This window comes from Labeo rohita, chromosome 3 (assembly GCF_022985175.1).
Source record: "Labeo rohita strain BAU-BD-2019 chromosome 3, IGBB_LRoh.1.0, whole genome shotgun sequence".
NCBI lineage: Eukaryota > Metazoa > Chordata > Actinopteri > Cypriniformes > Cyprinidae > Labeo > Labeo rohita.
In genome coordinates, this window is record NC_066871.1 from 29361947 (window position 1) to 29388779 (window position 26833).

Genomic DNA, 26833 nt, shown 5'->3' on the forward strand with positions numbered 1-26833 from the left:
ACACAAAATGTTTGATGGGTGTTAGACTCGCTTTGTTACCTCTGTGCAGGTTTGTTTTGAAGCATTTCGGTAAAGATGGGAGAGACCTGACTGATAAGGAGACCAAAGCATTCCTGCAGGCTGCGGACAAAGATGGAGATGGAAAGATAGGAGCAGAAGGTAAAATGAAAGGAATATACTATAACACCAGGGGCGTCTCGCATCTATTTTTTCTTTTTTTCTTTTTTTTTTGACCACCAGTGGGAGCCCTGACTCACATTATAAGTGATAAGATAAGAAAACACTTTCTTTTCAAATATCCACCTTATTTGTCCCGTAAGAGCAGACGCCACCATTTGTAAAATTTACGGTTCTGGCTCATCCGTGTTGAGCTATTTCTAGCTGTACAAAACATGTTTTGCTGCTTGATATTGCAAATTGGTGTCTTACCATATTATTTTAATGTATTAATTATGAACACACTGGTTTGTAATGCAAACAGTTTTACCGTTTACTGCACGTTGTTGTACAAAAAATTAAATATAATATAAAGGATTCAGAGTTCATTTATGAGTTATTCTAATTCAAACTGCTGACTCACAAACAAGTGTGAATCTTTTAGAATGAATCTTTTAAAAAGATCTTGTTCATAAGAGTCATTTGAATCAGACACGTGACTCTTATTCTCTGATATCTAACAAAACTGCATATGGACGCATCAAAACTGATTACATTTTAAATTATTATTGCATTTATTACCGCAGTCTGAATATGATGCTTCTACTAACCCATATTATGCACTTTTTAAATCAAAAAATGCTCTTTCTGTTTCAGAGTTTGCTGCTCTGGTTCGTGAATAAGTGACTGAGACTCTTGGCCTGTTCATACCTCATGACCCTTTGACCTCAGCCTAACGCCCCTGAAGCACAGACACACACACACTCACACACTCACTTACACACCCTGACACGCTTGCACGCCCCCCCTTCTGAACACCTCCCTACACACAATCACACACACTGACCTTCATGCTATTTATTTTCCTTTTTATACAAAAGTGAGTGTTTCTGCTAGTGTATAGATCAAGAGACCTTTAACAGGACAAAACCTCATGCTGGCAATATGTAGATATAATAGAAAAGAAAACAAAGCACTCTCCGTCGTCCACTACTCTTTGTCTGTCTTTATCTTCCTTGAATGTCTCCCATTGATCTTTCGCTCCTCTCCTCCCTTCCAAATCCAAACTCTCTCCATCCCTCCAGTAACAAGCCGTTGTGAAACACACCAAAAGAAGAAAGAGGTCAAGTTGTGAAAGAAAACAAAATAAAGAGATAATGCCTCAAGAGTTTCAGTGTGTAATGAATCTATTTGTGTTTTTTGTGTTTGTGTGTGTTCTTTTTTTAATAATTAGTTGGAAGTCCGGTATGTTTGATATCTATCTATCGTTCTATCGTTCTATCTATTGTTCTAACATTCTATCTATTGTTCTATCATTTGTTCTGTCATTCTATCGTTCTATCTGTCATTCTATCGTTCTAACATTATATATATATATATATATATATATATATGTAGTTCTATCATACTTTGTATCTATCTATCTATCTATCTATCTATCTATCTATCTATCTATCTATCTATCTATCTATCTATCTATCTATCTATCTGTCGTTCTATCATTCTAACATTCTATCTATTGTTCTATCATCTTTCTGTTGTTCTATCTATCCATCGTTCCATTGTTCATTCTATCGTTCCATTGTTCTATCTATCTATCTATCGTTCTATTATTCTGTCGTTCTATCGTTCTAACATTATATATATTGTTCTATCATTCTTTCTATCTATCTATCTATCTATCTATCTATCTATCTATCTATCTATCTATCTATCTTTCTAACATTCTATGTATTGTTCTATCATCTTTCTATTGTTCTATCATCTATCTATCGTTCTATCATTCTCTCTGTCGTTCTATTGTTCTAACATTATATATATATATTGTTCTATCATTCTTTGTATCTATCTATCTATCTATCTATCTTTCTAACATTCTATCTATTGTTCTATCATCTTTCTATTGTTCTATCATCTATCTATCTATCTATCTATCTATATATCATTCTAACATTCTATCTATTGTTCTATCATCTTTCTATTGTTCTATCATCTATCTATCGTTCTATCATTCTATCTGTCGTTCTATTGTTCTAACATTATATATATATATTGTTCTATCATTCTTTGTATCTATCTATCCATCTATCTATCTATCTTTCTAACATTCTATCTATTGTTCTATCATCTTTCTATTGTTCTATCATCTATCTATCGTTCTATCATTCTATCTGTCGTTCTATTGTTCTAACATTATATATATATATTGTTCTATCATTCTTTGTATCTATCTATCTATCTATTGTTCTATCATTCTGTTGTTCTAACATTCTATCTATCGTTCCATCTATCTTTAAGTCTGTCTGTAAGGCCAACATTCAGAATCAGTTTTCTGAATGGCACACAATCCTGATGTCTGACACACAATATTACTATAGTGAAGCCTGAGAAAGTTGTGTGAATTTTATTGTGTAATATATATATATATATATATGGCAGTGAATAAGAAAGCTACATTTATTCTTAATGAAACATTCTTGATCACTTAAACTTAATAAATGACACACAGAATCAACTTCACATTGTTTTTAATTGTTAAACAGATCAAGGTGTAAAGAATTAGTCCAAGATATCTACAGGAGAAACTACATTGTATCTTTTCCTGTATTCACTGGCCAAGTCATGGCAGATGAAAATTACTGCTGTAATATAGGCACATATTTCTGTTTTGAATATTCAGCATCAATTAAATAGGAAAATATTCTCAAAAAAAAAAAAAAAAAAAAAAAAAAAATTTACATCCCTACAAAGTTTGTAGTACAAACAGGTTTGTACTAATGGGCTTGAGACCTCAGGAGAAGGTCACACCAATTACTGTCAAGGTTAAAATGAGCATTCACTTTATAGGCACTTAAACAGACAGAACAACCAATTTAAGGGCAGCTTATAATTGGACGCATCAGATGAATTAACTAAGGCGAGAGACAAAGATCAAGCACAGAGTGGGAGAGAGAGAGACCGATAGTGGTTTATCAGAGATGCTGGGGTCTCAGAGGTCAGACCACATAGAACTGTAGTTAAACCAGCCCCAACGGCAACAAACATGACAGTATACATTTATAAAGTGCATTTGGAGAACATGTGATGCTTTAAGAAGCGTTTTGCTCGCATAATGCAAATTATATACAATTATTTAAAAAGTAAAGATGGAAAAGACGCACTTATCTCATCACTTAAAAGCATTTACATTTCATATTTCCCGTTTGGTCAGCACAACACCAGCATACAAAACCTGATACTCATTATAGTGGCGGAAACATGACAAAAAGAGAACCATTAAATTACATATTTGGATGTGTAATCCACATTTAAAAATGTAATTGCATTATGTGACGACATATCAAACCAATGGACTTATTTTAAAGAGCTACATGTTTTCACTTGACACTTTTCAAGGCAAACTTTTCACAAAAACAAGTGTCAGGTTACGTTAAATGTTAGTTCAACATGTTCATAGTTAGTGTGATGAACCTGTGTGAACTTAAGAAGAACTAACTTCACAGTGTTAAAATCACAGTGTTTGTTTAAATATCCCTAAAAGCACACGTACATCATAGAGACGTCTATTTGATGTCTGCATTTACATCTGCAAGACGTATTTTTTGGAGCTGTTGCTCATTTGCAATACGTCTATTGGACGTTTCCTATCAGATTTTAAATAGACGTTTATTAGATGTCTTTAAGATGTTTATGATTTAGAATGTATGTAAAACTGACATCTTACAGACGTCTGCCAGACGTTTGCACACAGCAGATGCTTTCCAGATCATGCGATCTTTAACAGACATCTTGCAGACGTCATATATTTTTACATGTGACAACTGCCCCAATATTTATGGGGCCATTATATATAAAAGAGTGTTATTAATTGTGTTTGCTGCTGCAGACCCTCCAACAGCCTGAGGATATAGGTAAATTATCATAATTACCTGCTGTAATGGACTTTTAAAGACTAGTCGTTGATCATTCTTGAGTCGCATTGTCCTAAATTTTTAGTGATTACACTGGAAAATTAATGTTTTTGAAAATGGCAGAACAATGTACAGTAAAATGTGCAGCACTGATTAGCCATTGAAGAATTGTTGAGGAGCTGAGCTGAGTGCTATTGCTTGAAATATTAATCATATGCGTGGAGCTGATCTGTCATTGGTTTGGGTGGGTTTCAACTTCACAGTTGCAAATGGATTTGTGCCTCTGTAAAAACAGAAAAAAATGATCATGTTAAACACAAATATCTGCCATATAAGTATTATATCAGTAGATGAGAAAACAAAAAGCAACACAATTAGAGGCTAATGGATATGAAACAATGTGTTTCCACCAACCTTGGAAACAGTTGTGGTCGTGAATCATAGTCATCTTGTCTCTGTAAAAAATAAATAAGAGAAGTTATTTAGCACTGATGATTGTTTTAGAACTGTTTTAAACTACTCAAGTCACAGCAAAACCATATATACATATAACCACAGCAAACCACAACAAATGCAAGAGAAACAATAGGCTCATATACAGTTGAAGTCAAAAGTTTACATACACCTTGCAGGATCTGCAAAATGTTAATTATTTTACCAAAATAAGAGGGATCATACAAAATGCATGCTATTTTTTATTTAGTACTGACCTGAATAAGATATTTCACATAAAAGACGTTTACATACAGTCAACAAGAGAAAATAATAGTTGAATTTTAAAAAATGAACCTGTTCAAAAGTTTACATACACTGTGTTGTTACCCGAATGATCCACAGCTGTTTTTTTGTTTTTTTTGTTTGTTTGTTTATTGATAGTTGTTCATGAGTCCCTTGTTTGTCCTGAACGGTTAAACTGCCCGCTGTTCTTCAGAAAAATCCAGCAACCCTTTCCAACAAAGACTGTATGGTTTTGAAATCCATCTTTTCACACTGAGGACAACTGAGAGACTTATATGCAACTACAAAAGGTTTAAACACTCACTGATGCTCCAGAATGCACAATGCATTAAGAGCCAGAGGGGTGAAAACTTTTGAATGGAATGAGGATGTGTACATTTTTCTTATTTTGCCTAAATATAATATTTTTTTTCATTTAGTACTGCCCTTCAGAAGCTACAGAAGACACGTACATGTTTCTCAGAAGACAAAATAAAGTAAATTTACCTGGATCTTAATGCATTTGCATTTGAACCTTCTGTAATAGTTGCAAATGAGTCCCTCAGTTGTCCTCAGTGTGAAAAGATGGATCTCAAAATAATACACTCATTGTTGGAAAGGGTTCAAATACACAAAAATGCTGAAAAACAAAGAATTTGTGGGACCTGAAGGAAGAACAGCGGTCAGTTTAACTGTTCAGGACAAACAAGGGCTCATGAACAATTATCATTAAACAAAAAAACAGCTGTGGATCAGTCAGGTAACAACACAGTATTTAGTGTATGTAAACTTTTAAACGTTGTCAGTTTTATAAATTCAACTATTATTTTCTCTTGTGACTATATGTAAATATCTTTTATGTGAAATATCTTATTCAGGTCAGTACTACATAAAAAAATAACATGCATTTTGTATGATCCCTCTTATTTTGGTAAAATAATTAACATTTTGCAGATTATGCACGGTGTATGTAAACTTTTGACTTTAATTGTAGCCCTGTTGTGGTATATCGGAGGATCACATCACAGCATGCTGGCGTGCGTGCACAGACACACACACACAAACCGTCAGCAGAAAGAGCTGCCCCCTTGCAGCCACCAGAATGAAGGATGAGGTGTGGTGGAGAACAGCACATCCCCACAGTGCCCCTGGTGGCCACAATAAGAACTGACACTTAAAATTCAACGTCAGCCTGTTCACATCTCATCTGTGCATTTACATGAGCTTACAGTCAGGAATCTCTCTGGGGATTTAAAATATTCTGAGCATCAGCAGATCTTCAAAAAACCCCACGAACCACATCAGAATGTAAAACACACTCAAAGGATTACTACATTACAGTTGCTGCATATTAATTTTTACTTTGCATGTAACATTAATGTTATTTCATGAAAGTAACAGAATATGATAACTTTTCTTTAACTTGAATCAAACTGGAGCCTTTATCTTAATACATGTTCTTTCTTTAAATGTGAATGATACACGGTGAATGGTGGACATTAAAGCAAAGACAAAAATGTTTGCCTTCATAATCTTTCATTAGAATGTTACTTTTTCTTTTTAGCTGAAATTAACAATGCCCTAAAGGGGTCATATGATGCGGTTTCTTGTTCTCCTTTGTCTTTGGAGTGTTTCAAGCTGTGCATATAAGATCTGTAAAGTTTTAAAGCTTAAAGTCTCAAACCCAAAGAGATATTGTTTATAAAAGTTAAGATTTAGTCACTATGTCTACATCACGGTGTGGGTAGATTTGCATAACACCGCCCACATGTACACGCAAAGATAGAAGGCATAATTTTTTATACTGTATTAGTATTGTTGCAGTATTGTCTCCATGTTGTGGACGCTGTGTTTGATTGCAAAAGCGGAAGTACTTTGTCTAGCCTTCCAAATGAGGACACTACTAGAAATCAGTGATTAAGTTATATTTACAACTCTGTTCCAGGACAGTACAATGCAAATATTCGGGTGTGTGCAGTGCATTTTACAGAACCTGAGAGAGTAGCCTACAATGCCAGCTGTACATAAAGGGTTAAGACTATAAAGTGGGGCAATTCCAACATTGCAAGGACAATCTGGCACTTCTGACTCAAGGCCTGTAAGTATGTTTTCATATTTAAAGAATTTGCTACTGACTATTCAAACTTTTCTTTTTTCTATCAAACAGTTTTGAGCAGTGTAGAGTAGCACTTGTTGTTTGTCGATTTTTCGATTACAAATGCAGATATGGTGTTATGTTTACACAGTGTGACGCAACGCGTAAAAAGACAGTATGAGTCGTTATAATCAGTAGTTATGTCCTCACTGGATGCAACAAATGCCTCATTTATAATAGGTTTTATTGTTTTTTTCTCTTGCCAGGAAACAGGATCACAACAAGGTAAGGGGTATAACATTTCGTCACACGCTTGAGGTATTCAGCCAATGATTTAATTTTATCCATCAGCATTTTTAATTTAAAACATAATTTAAATTTTAAAAATAATTACAGGTAAATTAAAAATAATTTAATTTCAGAATTTAAATTAATTTTTCTTCTCTAATTTCTATTCAAAAGTATATCACATTTCTGAACTAAAATGTGTTGTTAAAGGAATAGTTCACCCAAAAATGTAAATTCTGTCAAACACTACCAGTCAAAAGATTTTTTATGGTTTTTAAAGTCTCTTCTGCTCACCAAGCCTGCATTTATTTGATCTAAAATACAGCAAAAGCAGTAGTATTGTGAAATATTTTTACTATTTAAAATAACTGTTTTCTATTTGAATATATTTTAAAATGTAATTTATTTCTGTGATCAAATCTACATTTTCAGCATCATTACTCCAGTCTTCAGTGTCACATGATCCTTCAGAAACCACTATAATATGCTGATCTGCTGATCAAGAAACATTTATTATTATTATGAATATTTAAAACAGTTGGGTAAATTTTTTCAGGAATCTTTGATAAATAGAAAGATCCAAAGATCAGCATTTATCTGAAATAAAAAGCTTTTGTAACATTATATTTGGGGAAAGAAATTATAGAAATTGATACTTTTATTTAGTAAAGATTCTTATAAGTGATTATAAAGACATCGATAATGTTACAAAAGATTTCTATTTCAGATAAATGGTGTTCTTCTGAATTTTCTATTCATTAAAGTAACCTAAACAAATCCTGTTTTTAACATAATAATGATAATAAATGTTTTCTGAGCAGCAAATCAGAATAATACAACTTTAATAATAACATTTCTGAAGGATCATGTGACTGGAGTAATGATGCTAAAATTTCAGCTTTGAAATCACAGGAATAAAAAATTAAGCGAATTCTTAAATACATTCAAACAGAAACAGCTATTTTAAATAGTAAACATATTTCAAAATTGCACTGTTTTTGCTGTACTTTGGATCAAATAAATGCAGGCTTGGTGAGCAGAAGAAACTTAAAACTTTTGACTGATAGTGTAATTTAGTTATGATGTTCTAGTCCTGTATGCACAAATCTATTCTGAAAAATAGCCAAACACTTAAAGGTAGACACTGGCTTCCATAGTGTGAAAACAATACTGTGGAAGTCAGTGGCTACTGTCAAAAACTTGATAACCTATTTTCTTCAAAATTTCTTCTTTTGTGTTCAGCAGAAGAAAGAAACTCACACAGGGCGAGTAAGCTCATACATGATGACAGAACTTTCATTTTGGGGTGAACTACCCTTTAACGCTGTTTATGTTGATTTTAACAGGTCTTACTTTGTTTTCTGAAGGGGTGGGAGTGACCGGCCGGGAATTGCTGGACCTGGTTGACGGAGGAGGTGGTGGTGGTGGAGGTGCAGGTGCAGGCGGAGCTATTTGTTGGCTGCTGCTCCTGGGTTGGTCGAGGAGGTTACTCATGCTGCTGCTGTTTCTCAAAGAGCTGAACAGAGAAAGAGGTCAAAGGTCATGAGATTGAAGCGCAGATGCGCAGGTGTTGTGAAAATGTGCAGTATCGGCTTACCTTAAGACAGGTGGTCCAGGTGGTCCAAGTGGTTCATCCACGGGGACTACGTGAGAAGCAGGGAACCAGCCTTGCCTGAACAATACAGATCGAATGAACAGGAAACTAAATCAGGTGGTCCATCTGAGCACAGTATGTGTGTTTCATTGCATTACTTAAGAGAATACAGTAACTTTATGGTTACTAGCCTAGTCTAAGGCTACTTCTGCATTAATCCAGATACATCTGAAAATCTTTTTCTGCATGATTTGGCATCCATCCACACTAAGACAGCATTTTTGTCCTGCAAAAATGGATGCTCTCCCAAGTGGATTAAATTGAAATGTCAATTTCATGTTGTAGTGTGGGATGTAAAAACAGAAGCAATTTAAAATGATAATGCGTGTTTAGTCATGTGATGTATATTGTACCGTTAAATATCTAGATATTACCAGTATATGCCTGCTATGTTTTATTCACTTTCATAGTGTTGCTAAAAATAAATGTTATCTTCATTTCATATAAGATAACAGGATATTTTCTCAATTGCTCTCCTGTTGCAAAACATAAGCGCAGTTGTGTTTTAGATAATACATGATCATGTGATTTCACCATCACTTGGTGAGATGTTTTGCTAATAAAATAATTATGGCAGAAGAATAGCCTGGGAACTTTATTATGTCTGGTCTCTCGGTATAATCTCACTGAGCTTTTATTATTATATTTTACACATGCACAGATTATTTTAGCATTGTCTGACATTTCAGTGTCAGCGAGAAACTTTTGGAAAAGCTTCAAAATGCTAATGTGGAAATGAAAACGCTGTATTCATATGTATCCGGATAAATCTAGACATAGTGTGGAATAATGTGTGAAACGTGTCTCACCGCCCAGAGCTGTCAGAGCGGCCGAACAGCCAGCCGTTCTTCGGCTCTTTAACGAGTAAGGTGATGGTTTCTCCTTGGAAGAACGGCAGGAGGGTGGAGTTTGCAGAGGGAGGGTTGTTCACCACTGCTCGCATCACTCTGCCTCCAGCCAATCCTGAGATAGAGTTGGAACGACTGGGCTGAGGGGAGGGGCCTGAGATGAAAGGATGAAAGTTTGTCATGTTGAATAATATAACGTGTGCATAATGTTCACAGATGTTTCTTCTGATGTCAGAATAAGTTCTCCACACCTCTAGAGGGAACCCTGCCCAGTGGTTGCTCTGCCCAGCGGTTAACATCAGGCTGAGAGAATGACACGGAAACATTATGCAAGATTTACTTTTTCATTTTCATCCCTTTGTATTAAAAAGTTTGAATACCTCTGATTAGGGGCCACTCAAAGATAAGTGTAATTAAATTATATATAATATGATTCTTTTTTAAATTTGATTATTGTGTCACTATATCTCACAATGTTGTCCTCCAGTCGTGAAGGAGTGCGTGGACGAGAATCTCTTGTGTGATTCCACCCCTCTGCTCTGTTTTGCAGGCCACCTCCCATCTGTAGGAAGAATAAAAACAGTCCTTTAAAGGGCTCATATACTGAGAAATCAAAATTCGCTTGATCATTTGACACAGAAGAGGTCATTGTACTAAAAATATCCTGAACTCAAAACTCTCTTGTTAGTCTAAAAACAGCTAATATTGAAGAAGATCTGACAAAACAACAGGCTGTGGAATGTGCCACTTTATGACATAATAGTGTGGCTAAACCCCGCCTCATAGAAGATCAACGCCTGCTTCTACTTCACTGCCTGTTTAGCCCCGCCCACTGATTGTGCATGTAGTGTAAATACGAAAGGCGAATGCAAACGATAATAATGGCTCCAAAAAAGTGCTAATTTTGACAGCAAATTGTAATTTAGTTTTAGTCATAGTCTTTTGACTAAAATGCTATTTAGTTTTAGTCATATTTTAGTTATCTGAATTGTTTTTAGTTTTAGTCTAGTTTTAGTCGACTATATCTCATAAGATTTTAGTCGACTAAATCTATAGTAGATTTAGTCGGCTAAAATCTAATGGGTTTAGTTACGGTGTAATGCATTTATTAAAGGAGAAGTCCACTTCCGAAACAAAGATTCACATATAATGTACTCACCCTCTTGTCATCCAAGATGGCCTCAAGTCTTTCTTTCTTCAGTCGTAAAGAAATTATGTTTTTTGAGGAAAACATCTCAGCATTTTTCTCCATATAATGGACTGATATGTTGAACTTCCAAAATGCAGTTTAAATGCAGCTTCAAACGACCTCAAATGCGGTTGTAAACGATCCCAGCCGAGGAAGAACAGTCCTATCTAGCGAAACGATCGGCTGTTTTCATTAAAAAATACAATTTAAATACTTTTTAATCTTAAACGCTCAGTTTGTCTTGCTCTCCCTGAACTCTGTGTTTTCTGGTTCAAGACAGTTAGGGTATGTCGAAAAACTCCAATCGTATTTTCTCCTTCAACTTCAAAAATCATTTCAAAGTCATCCTACATCACTGCAGAAGTACCGACACAGTCTTTGCAAAGTAAACATGCAAAGAAGATCAAACACTCTTAACAAAAAAGGTAAAACGGCGATATAGGGCAATTTTGAAGTTGAGGGAGAACATGAGATGGGAGTTTTTCGACATACCCTAATTGTCATGAACCGGAAAAAAACTGTACAGGCAGAGTAAGACAAGACGAGCAGTGACATTAAAAAGTATATAAATTGTATTAATTTTTATGAAAATAACCAATCGTTTCGCTAGATAAGACCCTTCTTTCTCGGCTGGGATCATTTGAAGCAGCATTTAAACTGCATTTTGGAAGTTCAAAATCGAGGCACCATATCAGTCCATTATATGAAGAAAAATGCTGAAATGTTTTCCTCAAAAAATATAATTTCTTTACAACTGAAGAAAGAAAGACATGAACATCTTGGACGACAAGAGGGTGAGTACATTATCCGTAAATCTTTGTTTTGGAAGTGGAGGACTTCACCTTTAAGCATTTCTCTAAAATTACTAAACTCATTATATAGGTTTGATATTAAGGTTTTATCATGATAGACACAGATTTAATCTGCTGTGACATGCAACATGCCTTTATATTAAAATTAAATGAAACCCTTCTCATAAAGAAACAAGAACATGGTTTTCTTTTCAATGAAATAGTTATAAAGGCTAATTACGCATTCTATAACAATTTGTTTACCACATTCTTCATTCTTTCAAGCAGACATTTATTTATATAAATAAATTTAGATTTACCTTTATTAGGGGTACTAAAGTGACTCAGTCAAGAGCAGTGAGTGATTTTCTGTCTTTATTTTGTTGCTTCATTAACCTCAATGCCACAGACAACAGCAACTAAATTAGGCTGCTGACCCTTTAAAACCAGAACGGATGCAACGTACTGATATACGTCTGATATGGTGACATTCTCCCAACTGTTTACGTTCACCTAAGACGTAACCGAGTGTGTTTACGTGAATGCTCGCAAAAACTGACATTTCGACTTCGACGATTTTTTGTGTATTTCTCAAAATACACAGAGACGCTCAAAAAAATCAGACCGAAGTGACATCTCTTTTGCGTCGTCAAATTTATCTAGGCTATATGTCTGCTCTTCTCTTACTACCAGATATTGACATTTTGAACGTTTTATAAGACGTGCGGCTAATGTATGCTAACTTGTGTCCCGCAGGATAGATCAATAGGCTATGATATAGTTCAAATGTGTTCGTTGACGAAAATGTCAATAGATTTACGTCATAGTTTTGGTCATTAAGGCACAATTCGACGCAGGATTTTCAGAAAAATTGAAACTAAAAGAAATCAGGCTGAGAAAATTACACAGAAACACTATAATGCCACATTTACTTTTTTCATTTTCACCCCCTTAATATTAAAAAGTCTGGGTACCTCTGATTAGGAGCCACTCAAAGATAATAAATATAATATTATATGATTCTTTTTTTAATATGAATATTGTGTTATTATACTGTATCTCACAATGTTGTCCTCCAGTCGTGAAGGAGTGCGTGGACGGGATTCTCTTGTGCGATTCACCACATCTTCCCACCCCTCTGCTCTGTTTTGCAGGCCGACTCCTGTCTGTGTGAGGAATAAAACAGTCCTTTAAAGGGGTCATGAACTGAGAAATCAAAATTCCCTTGATCTTTTGACATATAAGAGGTCTTTGTAATATAAAAACATCCTGTATCCAATGTGACACTTTATGACATAATAGTGTGTCTAAACACCACCTCCGTAGAAGAAGATCAACACCTGCTTGTACGTCACTCCCATGTAGTGTAAATAATGATAGAGGCAAATGCAGGTCTATGCAGAAACCAAACGATAAAGATGGCTCCAAATACAAGATGCTGTGCAGTGCCAAGTTGTGGAAAAACAATGTCTTTGCATTGCCTTCTTTCTTTTCCCAACATTAGGAAAGAGTGGTCTATTTTTAATCCAGACCACGTCAGTAACTTGGTCCTTTGTTCACTTCATTCTACTGGATTTGTTTACAAACAAAGCACAATTCAACGCAGGATTTTCAGAAAGATTGAAACTAAAAGACAATGCTGTGTCAACTATATTTGATCCGACAATAATGTAGCACCACACAAATGTGAGCAACTTTTTTTTTTTTTTTTTTATGTATTTATGCATTTTAACCTAAATCACAGCAGCGTCCATCTATGAGGAATATAGGCTGTCAAACATACACAACTGTTAGCCAATCACAGCAGTGGGTGTTTATTTCCAAGTTTACAATCCGCCATGTCTATTCAAACAGAGCGTTCTGATGAGGGGGGTCAAAACAGGGCAGAAAATAACCTATTGCTTCTAAATTATGATGTTTTTCAAAAAATGTAAATTATTAGGCAAACGATGCCAAGCTCTTACGATAACTACTGCCCTGACCAACATCATTGACAGTGCATGCCTCAATATTAGCAAGTATATAAAACTGCAGACCAGAGATCGCCAAAATGGGGCGGGAACTCCAAAAATGGGCAGAACCTCCAAAATGGGGTGGGGTCTCGTCGCACAAAGACTTTCCCCATTGGCTCTGGCTTCAGCCTATTGTTATTGACTTACATTTCAAAACTAAACTTTATAAAATAAACAGTTTGTAGTTGTTCTCAAATAAAATAAACTATGCTATATAAATAAATATGCTCAGTGAGAGCAGAGCCCCAAAGCTCGTGGCCAGTGGTTAATGATATAAACGGGAATCGTTTATATCCGTCCCAGTGTAGCACAGGGGAAAGGTTTTACTCTATCGCTTTGTTTTAAGCAACGGGGGCGTCCCGGTTCTTGAAATTCGCAGGGTAGGAGGGGTAGTGATGCTGAATGTAACTAAAAAGGTCCAATTTTCCGGTAAGGTCCGATTGGGGAGTTACAGAACAGCCCGACAATCTCATATTGCATAATCTTATTAACTGTTTATCTATTCAGCGCCAATCCCGCTGTGCAGTCAATTTCACTGGTTAAGGTTAGGGTAAGGTGTGGGGTAGATTTAGGGGTTAGCATTTGTGTAGCATAGTGTAGGTAATCAACACTGCGATTGACACAACCAATAAAATCTTTAGAATTAGCTGTGGGGCGGAGTTTGCGCTGAAGTGGATTGGGGGGAAAATTGCGCATGCGTGTCATGTGAGATCTCCAAGCTGCAGTTATATACCCCTCAATATTAGGGCTGTGACGATAAAATGATCCATTGATCGATTCTGAGATCGAATTCATCACGATTCTTTTTAGAACAGGATTATCAGCACAAAACCAAATATTAAATAGAGCATTTAGGCTAGGCGGTAACCGCTCACTTGAAAAATAACCCGCGGTAACAGTGTAAAAGTAGCCCGGAGTCAGATGCACCTCTCCCGCATTGCCGTCTGCACTTTTCGGATATGATCGCGGGCGCAAACTGGAATCACAAACTTGGCTGCATTCAAACCTTCAAGGCATTTTGAGGGCACAACGTTTTTACAAAGTTTAACAAATTTTACAGTATCCACATTGGTTTATCAGTCATTATCCGTTTTTCGCCATTATATCGCGTTTTTAAAAATTATACTTTTGAACGTTCTCCTCCCATATGCATGAAGGTTTTACCTTTCAGTAGGTTTGCTCGGTAGCTCACGCGATACAGCTCAAATCCATATAAGCAGATAAAATAGCACGGCTGCATCAACAAATGCATTTTTATATCACTTCTAAATTTGTTTACACTATCGCTTAGGTTTAGGGTTGGGTTTTGTGTAGGGGATATTTCCAACACAACAGATCATTAACCTTTAGCGACAGTCCTCGGATATTTGAATTCTGAACAGCTGCAATACGTACCTCAAGCAGCGTGATAAAAATGCAGCAATACATGCCTGTACTAACGTAATAAAAATGTGCTACAGTCACATATGTGTTTTAGCACCACTTTCTGTACATTTAATTTTGAAACTGCCGCAAAACATTAAGTAAGGTATGTAATTACGGTGTTGCAGATATGTATGTATAGGTATGTATTTCCAATGAGCCTGGGTTGACCCAGATTTCACTCCACAATAAATGTTTGCTCATTCTCATTTCCCAAAATGGCTTAATTATTATAGAGAAGTCAACAGTTTTGTTGCTTCTAGTTTATTTGGGATGATCACATCCTAAGCAAATGGTGACCAATTGTAAAATGGGAACCATCTCAAACAATGGGGGGTCAGAACTTCACTAACATACAGACCACAGCTGTTACAGCAGGAGCAACTTTATTTACATTAGTAAACTGTATCTGTATAAAAAGTTTAAGCAGAGATTATTCAGAGTTCATTCCGACTCCGTTGAACCCAAGGTACCACGTGTACTTTGTCACTGCTATGCTGCAATAAACACCTTCATCAAGATCTTCAACAACCTTATCATTTTTTCTTACATACCTGAGACAAATTTTCACTAATAATATCTACATATCACTTTGGCTACACCTCAAAGCTCTCTGACGCACATTAAGCTGCTAGTTAATTATGGCAACTAATAAAAAGTTATTACCTTGTTCATAACATTAGCAATAGACTGTGTGAATCCGCAGTGTTTCTCTGCCAGGAATCGATATCTTCTTTCTTCCTCCTTTAACGCCTCCCTCTGACACTCTCTAAGAAAGTGCACATAATCGCTGGTGTCCTACACACAAATAAAACCATCAATATTACTACCATAAATGTCATTAGGATTATATTTATCATGTTTTGTACTGTCATGAATGATAATAATGCCTTACAGCATCAGTTTGACTTTAACACTCTTAAAAAAGTTGTTGTGTTGGAGACACGCAACGCAAGTGATTACCCTTGAGCACACCAACCATTTATTTTATTTATTTATTTATTTTTTTTTAAATGTCATAAAATTGTTGTTTTTACTATATATTAGATCTAAAAAATGCAGTCTTGGTGAGCATAAGAGACTTCTTTCAAAAATATTAAAGGGCCTATTATGCAAAATTCTTTTTTTTTTTTTTGTTTTAACATAAATGTGTGTTGGCAGTGTACACAACCACCCTATAATAATAAAAATCCACCCACTCTTTTTTTTTTTTTTTTAAATCCCCATAATTCATAAGAAGTGTCTCAGAACAAGCCGTTTGCAGAATCTGTAAAATCTGATGTCACATTTTACACGCCCCGCCCAAGACTGCTGATGGACACTTTTGTATTAGCGGAAACCCCGCCCTGAGTGAGCTGCACAAAATCCGCCATGTTTATCTTCACACAAAAACATTTAAAGGTAGCATTTAAGTAAGAAATGTCTTCTTATAAGCTATAGACATTATTCACTTCAGATCAGTGAGAGTGATTTTCTGCTTTTATTTTATTGTTTAGATCATATTAACAGCATAGACACCATATGTAGGTACTGTATATTACGCTGATGTCACTAAGTGCACAGATCTAATATAAACATATGACTTCTTTCCCAGCTTTTTTCCTTCACAGACATAAACGACTGTGTTTTTGTAACTTATGTGTTTTTATCATAAACTTGTGCGTAACTGACAATTTAAGTGCAATAAGACATGAAAGAGAACTTAGTTTAGTACTCACATATCGTGTGACAGACGCTTTTTTTGTGTGTGTTGGATGTGTGCGCTCAGAAAACCAGTTTAAACAGATATGGCTTTAAAATACATGATTTCGGTGTAAAAGACATGATAATTGAAACCAAACAGATGTTTTTGTCAGAGGTACGAGCTGTAAAGGCAGAGTCCTATTCTGAAAAAGGGGGCGGGGAGAAGCAGCTCATTTGCATGTAAAGAGACATGCACGAAAAACAGCGTGTTTCTGCTTCCACTCAAAATAGGCATTTACAAAATGATATAATAAATTATCTGTGGGGTATTTTGAGCTGAAACTTCACAGACACATTCAGGAACACATAAAATGTGTTCAAAGAGTTTAAAATAGCTGGGCTAAGATATATTACAATTTTTATGACTGCAGAAATATGTTAATTCAGTACACACATTATCCCACCGGTCACAATTGTGACTGACCATAAAACACAACTTTTCATACTTTTCCAAAATTATTTAAAAAAATAATTATTGATTATTTCAAAGGGTTACTAATGACACATCATTTGGATATTTTCATGTCTAGGAAAAATTTAACATCACAAATGAGGCAATCTACAGTCCTCCGGACACCACAAACATTAAGAAATGGCCACATCAAGTGTGCCGTTTGACAAGAGTCACACTTTGCTCTTACCTGTGGGTACCCTCGCCTCATCTGTCTCTCCAGTGCTGTTGCCTGGTTTCTCACTTCCATCTCATAGCGCCTCCTACTGTCCTGGAGGAGAAAGTGACCCAACAACATCAACATCTGTTATTTTAGTTTCAATTTTCAGATTAATTTTAATCAGTCAGTGTTCCTTGTTATGAGTTATAAGCTGGATGAAAGTCAAATCTTTTATTAGGTAAATATTAAAGGGATAGTTCACCCAAAAATGAAAATTCTGTCATTAATTACTCACCTTCATGTTGTTCCAAACTTGTAAGACCTTCATTCATCTTCAGAGCACAAATTAAGATATATTTGACGAAATCTGAGAGCTTTCTGATCCTCCATAGACACCAAGCGTACATCCACAAGAAAGGGTCAGAAACTCATCAAAAATATCTTTATTTGTGTTCTGAAGATGAACAAAGGTCTTATGGGTTTGAAACAACAAGAGGGTGAGTAATTAATGACAGAATTTTCATTTTTGGGTGAACTATCCCTTTAATTCTGCTCCTAATTTTAATTGTATTTCAAAGAATTTTGCGCATGTTTTCTGTTCTTGAAATTTTCATTTTGTGTTTGCATTTGCAATACACATCAAACAACTCACCGTTATGTATTCTTTATCTAGTCTGACATTGTTGTCTAACTCTCGAAGGACCTCGGAGTGGAACCAGCGAAACTGAATCAATCACACAGACTCATTAAACATGGGATCAGCCATACAGACAATTAAACATGCATTAATTCAACAACATCACAGGAGAAGAAGATATTGCAAAATGGGTCAATAAAGGAGGATCGGTAACGCACCACTCCCTCCAGCTCATGGGTGAGTCTCCGCTGACTGTCTGAGATCTGGATCAACACATCACCTGCAAAACAAACGCACATTGTATCTTCAGGTTTGAGTGTCAATGTGTTAAAGTGCAAGCATTAGACTCGAAAGGTTGCACTGCCAAGCTGACGTTGTGTCATCATTTATTATTTACCATCACAGAGGAGGTGCAGTTATCTGATATTGACTATGAAACTTACGCACACACACGCTGTCATACCATATGGTCATAAAATATGATTCCAAAGCACACATTTAATGAAAATTTTCCATAAAACACAACAGGTTGATATGTCAGCTATAAATAACCACACAGACGCTCATGTGTGTAAGAGAGATCCGAGGAGGAACGTGGTGAATTTCCAAGAGCAAAGTACAATATGAGTGTGTGAAGGGCACTGGCTTCCACCCAATTTATCACCCTCAATAAACTCTTTACCGCTTTCTTTACCACTTTGTCCCTGAGATGGAAAGTACATATTCATCAGAAAAAAGAAAATGAACTGTGTATCGAAAATCTCTGAGTTTGACAGAAATGTGTCCTGCTGTAATTTAAAAGTGTGAAAGGGAATGAAATGATAAGAGGAAATAAAAGCTTACCCAGCAAATGCGATGACATACTCCGCATGGCCTGTTCACCCATCGTAGACAGAGCATTGAAATAGGCCTCACTGGTGGCGGCAAGGGCTGCAGATACACACACAGATTTCATTAATTTACCACTGTATGATTTTTGTAACGTCTTCTCAGAGTAATAATATTGGAACATCCTTAAAACAAGATTAATTTGCTTGAAATAAAATATTAAACGTTTAAAGTCGTTTAGATATTAAAGACTAGTTCACGCAAAAAGTAAAACTTTGCCATCATTTACTCTTTTTGGCTCCTTTAACCCTTCTTTCCCTTTCATCACAGTGTTCAAAGCTAATTTGTGTGATTTGAATATGAGACAGGACACTGGACTGGTGTTGGATTATCTATATTTTGACATTTTTCTCAGTGCAGTGCTCATAAACCTTTGCTAGTGCCTGACATCATTTACATTTACATTTATGGTTTCGGCAGACGCTTTTATTTAATTTGATCACTTTTATTGACACAGACACCATAAAGTGTTTTATATAAAGTGTTTGAAAAACAGTTATATTCTTATATTCTCTCATTTCCTTCATTATCCACTAAGCACACTCTTGCAGTGATTCCACTAAGAATCAGTCTATAATTTTAATGGCAGGTTTATTTAAACAGTGAGACAGAATAACAAAAAAAAAAAAAAAGTCCAGAAAAACATATTTCAAAAAAAGTTATACATTGATTTGCATTTTAATGAGTGAAATAAGTATTTGATCCCCTATCAATCAGCAAGATTTCTGGCTCTCAGGTGTCTTTTATACAGGCACCAGCTGAGATTAGGAGCACTCTCTTAAAGCAGAAGTACACTTCCAAAACAACAATGTACAAATAATTTACTCACCCCCTTGTCATCCAAGATGTTCATGTCTTTCTGTTTTCTTCATATAATGGACTTCAGTTGTGCCCCCGATTTTGAACTTTCGAAATGCAGTTTAAATGCAGCTTCAAAGGACTCTAAACAATCCCAGCCGAGGAAGAAGGGTCTTATCTAGTGAAACGATCAGTCTTTTTTTTTTTCGAAAAATAAAAATTTGTATACTTTTTAAGCACAAAAGCTCGTGTAGCACAGGTTCTGGCATGCGCGTTCACGATGCTACGTATTGAATCATGTCGAAAGGTCACGTGGAACGTAGGCGGAACTACAGACCCAGTGTTTACAAAGCAAATGCGTAAAGACTAAGAAAGTGCAAGTACGTCAAACACTGTTTACAAACAAAAAGGTATGTATTGGATGATTCTTAAGTTGTAGGAAAAAATAAGATGGAGTTTTTTGCCATACTCTACCTTTTTTAGCCGGAGTACACAGACGATGAACTTAGACGTGATTCGTAGTAGTGATGGGAAGTTCAGATCATTTTACCGACCGACCTTTGAATCTCGTTCAGCAAAACGAGTCATTTCGTTAATTTGAGCAAAATGAGCGTCACGTGACAGCCCCATAAGATGAACGAACGACTCGAAAAACCTGAAGACTGGAAACAGGTGAACTAATAGGATGTTGTGCATGTGCGACTGAACGAATCACTCCCCGAGATGACTCATTCTTCGTGAGTCGCTTTAAAGAATCATTTAAAATGAGCAAACTGTTCAAGAACGAATCCGAGAGCCTGTACTATGCAAGCTTTTGTGCTTAAAAAGTATACAAATTTTTATTTTTCGAAAAAAATGACAGATCGCTTCACTAGATAAGACCCTTCTTCCTCGTCTGGGATCGTTCAGAGTCCTTTGAAGCTGCATTTAAACTACATTTCGAAAGTTCAAAATTGGGGGCACAATTGAAGTCCATTATATGAAGAAAAATCCTGAAATGCTTTCCTTAAAAACCATAATTTCTTTATGACTGAAGACAGAAAGACATGAACATCTTAGATGACAAGGGGGTGAGTAAATTATTTGTAAATTGTTGTTTCAGAAGTGGACTTCTCCTTTAAAAGGGGGGGCTCCTAATCTCAGCTTGTCAGATTCCAAACTCTCCACCATGGCCAAGACCAAAGAGCTGTCCAAGGATGTCAGGGACAAGATTGTAGACCTACACAAGGCTGGAATACAAGACCATCGCCAAGCAGCTTGATGAGAAGGTGACAACAGTTAATGAGATTATTCGCAAATTTAAGAAACACAATATAACTGTCAATCTCCCTCGGTCTGGGGCTCCATGCAAGATCTCACCTCGTGGAGTTTCAGTGATCATGCAAGCGGTAAAGAATCAGCCCAGAACTACACTGGAGGATCTTGTCAATGATCTCAAGGCAGTTGGGACCACAGTCAAGAAAACAACTGGTAACACACTACACTGTAAAGGACTGAAATCCTGCAGTGCCCGTAAGGTCACTCTGCTCAAGAAAGCACATGTACAGGCCGGTCTGAAGTTTGTCAGTGAACATCTGAATGATTCAGACGAGAACTGGGTCAGAGTGTTGTGGTCAGATGAGACCAAAATCAAGCTTATTGGCATCAACTCAACTCAACATGTTTAAAATAGAAGTAATGCTGCCTATGACCCCAAGAACACCATCACCACCATCAAAAATGGAGGTGGAAACATTTTGCTTTGGGGGTGTTTTTCTGCTAAAGGGAAAAGACAACTGCCCTGCATCAAAGGGATGATGGACGGTGCCATGCACCAGCAAATCTTCGAATGTTCTTTGATAATGTTAGGCTGCTTTTAACCTTATGCTGGAGCTGGTTTCAAGCAATGAAACTAAGTATGTAAATAATTAAATACATTAGCAGGATAATATCATGTATTAGCAATCTCGCAGGCTGATGATAGGACCCAACACTACTGTAGTGTATTATTTACTCACCCTCCATGCATCCTAGGTGTATACGACTTCCCTCTTTAAGACAAATGCAATTGGAGTTGTATTAAAATTTATCCTGCCACGCATAGCTTTAGAATGGCATAGACGGGTGTTTCTCCTCATCAGTCCAAAACAAGTCCAATAATATGCATCCATCCATAATAAAAAAATGCCTCACACGGCTCTGGGGGGTTAATAAAAGCCTCCTGTAGTGAATCCATGCGTTTTTGTAAGAAAAATATCCATATTTGAAACGTAAGAATCACTTTAATCTAGTTTGCGCTAACAGTTGTACACGGAACTTGCTTCTTTGACAAGGCGCGTGGCAGTACTGAAACACCATCTAAGCTGTTCGCCAATCACAACGCATTGGGACAGCTAACTAATCACAACACATTTTGTTTTTCGGAAGGTGGGCCTTCATTAAACCTGGAACTAATCGAGCCTTTTGTGCCAGGTTGAGAGAAATGTATTGTAATAATGTAAATTATGTTAAAATTAATGCGTTTTTCGAACCACCAAGCATGAAAGCATGTTCTAGTAAAACCCCAAAACAAAATCAAGACTTTGTAAAAGAGCATAATAGGACCTTTAATATTTTGTTGGAACCTGTGATACTTTTTCCAGGATTCTTTAATAAATGAAATGTTTAAAAGAACAGCATTTATTTAAAATAAAAGTATTTTGTAACAATATAAACTACCTATTAAAAATTTGTGGTCAGTACATTTTTATTATTATTCACCAAGGATGTGTTAAATTTAAAAGTGATATCAAAGACTTATATTTTTAGGAAATATTTCTATTTTGAATTAATGCTGTTCTTTTTAACTTCTCATTCATCAAAGAATCAAAGAAGCAAGAATCACAAGTTCAAGAAAAATATTAAGGACCACGACTGTTGCCAACATTAATAATAAAAGTAATAAATCAACACATTATAATGCTTTTCTGCAGGATAATGTGACTCTGAAGATAATGGCTGATGAAAATTGAACTTTGCATCACAGGAATAAATTACATTTTAAAATATATTAAAATAGAAAATCACTATTTTAAACTGTAATAATATTTCACAATATTACTGTTTTTACTTTTCATCAAGTAAATGCATCCTTGATAAGCACAAGAGAATTATAAAAAAAAAAAACATTTAAAATCTTACTGATCCTAAACTTTTGAACGGCAGTGTATAATTATGATATGTAATGACATAATGGTTTTGAAATGTATAAAATAAAAATAAATTAAATTATAATGTTAAATACATATTAAGTATACTAATATTTTGATTCATTTACATTGTATGTCTAATTTTAACATCTTGTTTTACAAGGATTAATCCTTAAACATCAATCCTTAAAATCCTTAAAACAACCCTAGTGGGAAAAAAAAAATACTAAAATGTATTTAAAATACATTTATTTCATGCTAAGTATACTACAAATACATTTACATAGTATGTACTTAAAAATACTTTGCAATTGTACTTGTGCAATTGTTAGTATGCTAAACTTGTATACAAATAATTTTGTAAAGATATACTTACATATATTTGATTGTGCTAAAGCGGAAAAATTGCAAGTACTTTAGGTACACTTTAAATAGTTTAAAGACCGATTTTAATTAAATATCATACAATCCTCATCAATAGTGACATTAAAACATATTTTAGGCTTAATATTACAAAATGTGCATTGTGCACAAGTAGTACTCCAAATAAATTTAATTACAATTTTTATATTGTCAAGTAATATGTCAAGTAATATGTCAGTAAATATGTTAATAGACTTGAACTATACTAAGTATAAAATAAATGCATTATAAATCTAATACTTTTTTACTAGGGAAGATTAATTATTAAAACAAGTTAAAAAGGATACATTTTATTTAAATTAAATTATTAAAAGGCTAGTTCACACACACAAAAAAAAATTGAATCACCCATCATTTACTCTTTTAGTGGCAAATTTGCCAGTGTTTTGATGGTTTACAAGACACACAACAAACCTGATACAACAAACCTGCATGATATATTTGAATATTCAAATGTATTTAAAATATATTTAGAAAGTGTTTTAATATTTGCAACTGTGTATGAGATTTGAGAGCTATGGTGAAGAAGATTAAAAAGCCTGCTTTGTCTTCACATAACTATCTGGTTTCTCTTTTTGTGCTCTTCAGAGGAAGAAACAGGTCTGAAATGACATGAGGAAGTAAATGATGACAAAATTGTAATTTTGTCGTTGAGCTAACACTTTAAGACTTGTTAGGCATACAATATATAATTTATATATTTGAGTTTTGTCTTGTTTGATCTGGTGTTTTAATCACATTATTTTATTTCCTGTTTTCGAATGATTTTTTTTTTGTCTCTTTTATTCTTTGGGCTCAAGTGAATCAAAACATTTTTAAGGGCTGACATCAAGTCAAATATTCATTGTCCAATCACCCAAATTATATATATATATATTACATTATATATAACATATATATAATTATATTGGTTCCATAATCTGTTGAAAGATGATTATCAAACAAATGGAGCATTGCTTAATAGTCATCTTTCAAAAGATTAAAGTCTCTGACAGGAACAGTGAGTTAGTGAGTTACTGAAACTCAAGACTCATAAAATAGGCAGTCATTAAACAATGATGTTAAATCAGCCAATGACGCTGCAGCAATGCTGACTTATTATCATCAATGACAACCAGCAGGCCAAAGTTCAACCACTCTGCTTTCCTTCTTCCGCCTTTCATCTTTTTCAGTCTTACCAACGACTGCATTCATTCTTTCTCATGTTGACTTGCCTTGGAAAGCCTGAATGTAGCTGTTTCCCAGTGCCGTCAGTCTCTGCAGACCTGGGTTGAACTTCTCCATTATGCTCTGAGAGGATGACAAACAGTGTAAGAATGAGAGTCCGATAACAGTTCAAATGTCAGCACTTGTTGTCACTACATGTTACTCACATCAATCTGTCACCTTGGTTGCAGATTGCTGTTTGTCACAACAAAATGGTCTATCTAAAATCACTTCTGAAAAATACTGATTTGTTTATATATTTGATACTTTCCATATTTAACTTTATAAAATTCTAAATTAAATTATTAAGCTCTTTTAAGAAAATAAAATCATTTCTCAGCCTTTCTCTCTCTATCATGATATGATTCATAAGTTAAAAATCACATTCATGTCCATGTATTTTACTAATCTTGTTCTACTCAGTTAATATACATGTGACTGCATATAATTCACACTTAAAAGTGAGAGGTTTCACACTTACCGTATAAATGCCCAGAGTGGTGCGGTGCAGTTGATCGCTGTTTTGTCCTGACATCTTTATCTGACACCGTGGCACAACAAACAAATAAACAACATCCACTGACTAAACAACAAACAACCAAACTGACAGATGACCCACTGATGTCTCCCCCTCGTCTCCTGTGTCCTCTCCTGTCTTGTCGCGTTTGTGAGTGTGCTTGTGTGTGTGTGTGTGTGTGAGAGAGAGAGAGAGAGAGAGAAACAGTGAGCTATTGTCACCCGTGTGGCCTGTGAATTATTGAACAGTGCAGAGTAATAAAATTGTGACTAAGGTTAGACACCTGCCGTAAACACTGCACACCTGTGATAGGAGACAGGACTAGTGTTGAATCACCTATATTTTTACATTTTTCTCAGTGCAGTGATCAGAAACCTTTGCTAGAGCCTTTATTACCTTTACATGTATGCATTTGGGTCGTTTTTTTTTTACTGAAACAGTACAACTGTTGAGTAACAACTCTAATTTCTGTCATTATCCCTAATAAGCATATTAATATTTACCATTTATTGAAATATTGGTTACAATTTATTTTAAGGTATCCTTGTTACAGTGTTATTGAAGAGTTCAGATGCAAAACCAGCTAAAAGCCATCTCGGTCAAAAATGAGATAATGGTACTGAGTGAATGCTCCTGACACGTAGTATACATCCATCAAATACTTTTACTTCAAACTTGCTAAATTCCAGCCTCAGCCCAATCAGAAGTGCCAGTACTTACATAGAAAAGTTGCCAGAAAGAAATGCTCATTTTAAAGAAATACGTCAGATGGATTTAGCTGGTTTTGCATCTGAACTCTTCAGTTATACATTTAAGTACTGAGTAATATTAATTAACTGCATGTACTTACTCTATGGTTAGGGTTAGGATTAGGGTTTGGCTTAGGGTTACTTTCATGTAATTGTCCATAATTGTAATTTGTTATAGTACATGTAACGTGTAACAAGGACACCTTGAAATAAAGTGAAACTGAAATATTAAAATTATCGTGTGTAATGTTTTTAAAATGTATAACTATAATAATAACTATAAATATCAGTATACTATATATAAAATAATCTATTAAGTATACTGATATTTATGTAGGACAGATGAAATAAAACTTATAAAGTATACTAATATTAACAGAGGTAATGATAGATAGATAGATAGATAGATAGATAGATAGATAGATAGATAGATAGATAGATAGATAGAGTATAATTATTCATTAATTATTACTAATAATAATTATAATAAAATGATAATAATAACAATAAATAGATTGATAAAATGAAATATAAATTAGACATTTAAAGTATACTAATATTTACAGAGGTATTAAATGTAAAAAAAAGGTTTTAAAATAAAAAAAATAATATTAGATTATATTATAAAATGTAATAAAAAATGCATATTAAGTACACTAATATTTCTGTAGAATAGATAGATTAATTGATAAAGTATAATTATTCACAAAATAATAATAATAATACATAGTTTATTGAAATGAAATATAAAAAAAATGATATTTAATAATTTTTAAATGTATAAAATATAATAAAATAAAATACATATTAAGAACACTCATGTTTATGTAAAATAGATAGATAGATAGATAGATAGATAGATAGTATTACTATTAATAAAATAATAATAATAATAATAATAATGAAATATAAATTAAACATAAGGTATACTATTATTTACGGAGCATGAAATATTAAACTTATATAATTGTTTTATAGATAGATAGATAGATAGATAGATAGATAGATAGA

The 26833-nt window shown here is 34.8% G+C and overlaps 2 protein-coding genes across 6 annotated transcripts in view; one reads left to right on the forward strand and one right to left on the reverse strand.

Annotated features, from left to right (window-relative positions):
* The window catches only part of pvalb6 (parvalbumin 6), a 53649-nt gene extending 52325 nt beyond the window's left edge, over window positions 1-1324 (forward strand). For all 4 annotated transcript variants that reach the window (XM_051105970.1, XM_051105973.1, XM_051105971.1 and 1 more), the window contains exons 4-5: window positions 50-159; window positions 814-1324. In XM_051105970.1, coding sequence (XP_050961927.1) covers window positions 50-159; window positions 814-839 — 136 coding nt within the window. In that variant the 3' untranslated portion in view covers window positions 840-1324. The remainder of the gene's footprint in view (window positions 1-49; window positions 160-813) is intronic.
* Window positions 1325-2541: 1217 nt separating this feature from the next.
* Window positions 2542-26107, reverse strand: baiap2l2a (BAR/IMD domain containing adaptor protein 2 like 2a). Of its 2 annotated transcripts, XM_051105966.1 has the most exons (15): window positions 25038-26106; window positions 24565-24640; window positions 18918-19004; window positions 18293-18354; window positions 18090-18161; window positions 17468-17548; window positions 15750-15881; window positions 12714-12815; window positions 10142-10231; window positions 9921-9972; window positions 9631-9823; window positions 8765-8839; window positions 8521-8683; window positions 4482-4522; window positions 2542-4350 (listed from the first exon to the last, which is right to left on the reverse strand). In XM_051105966.1, exons 1-15 carry the CDS (start codon window positions 25089-25091, stop codon window positions 4278-4280), a joined length of 1353 nt encoding a protein of 450 aa, XP_050961923.1. In that variant the 5' UTR covers window positions 25092-26106; the 3' UTR covers window positions 2542-4277. The 2 variants fall into 2 exon arrangements, with proteins under 2 accessions (XP_050961923.1, XP_050961924.1); XM_051105967.1 differs by lacking the exon at window positions 10142-10231 and having other exon boundaries at window positions 25038-26107.
* Between the last annotated feature and the right edge of the window lie 726 nt (window positions 26108-26833).

Bases quoted from the DNA above. Each gene is read 5' to 3' on its own strand.
- baiap2l2a (XM_051105966.1), bottom strand. From the start codon at position 25,091: ATGTCAGGACAAAACAGCGATCAACTGCACCGCACCACTCTGGGCATT. The intron at 24,641-25,037 runs GTAAGTGTGAAA...TCATCCTCTCAG, and splicing joins CCACTCTGGGCATTTATACG to AGCATAATGGAGAAGTTCAA. The intron at 19,005-24,564 runs GCAAGTCAACAT...GTGTATCTGCAG, and splicing joins CTACATTCAGGCTTTCCAAG to CCCTTGCCGCCACCAGTGAG.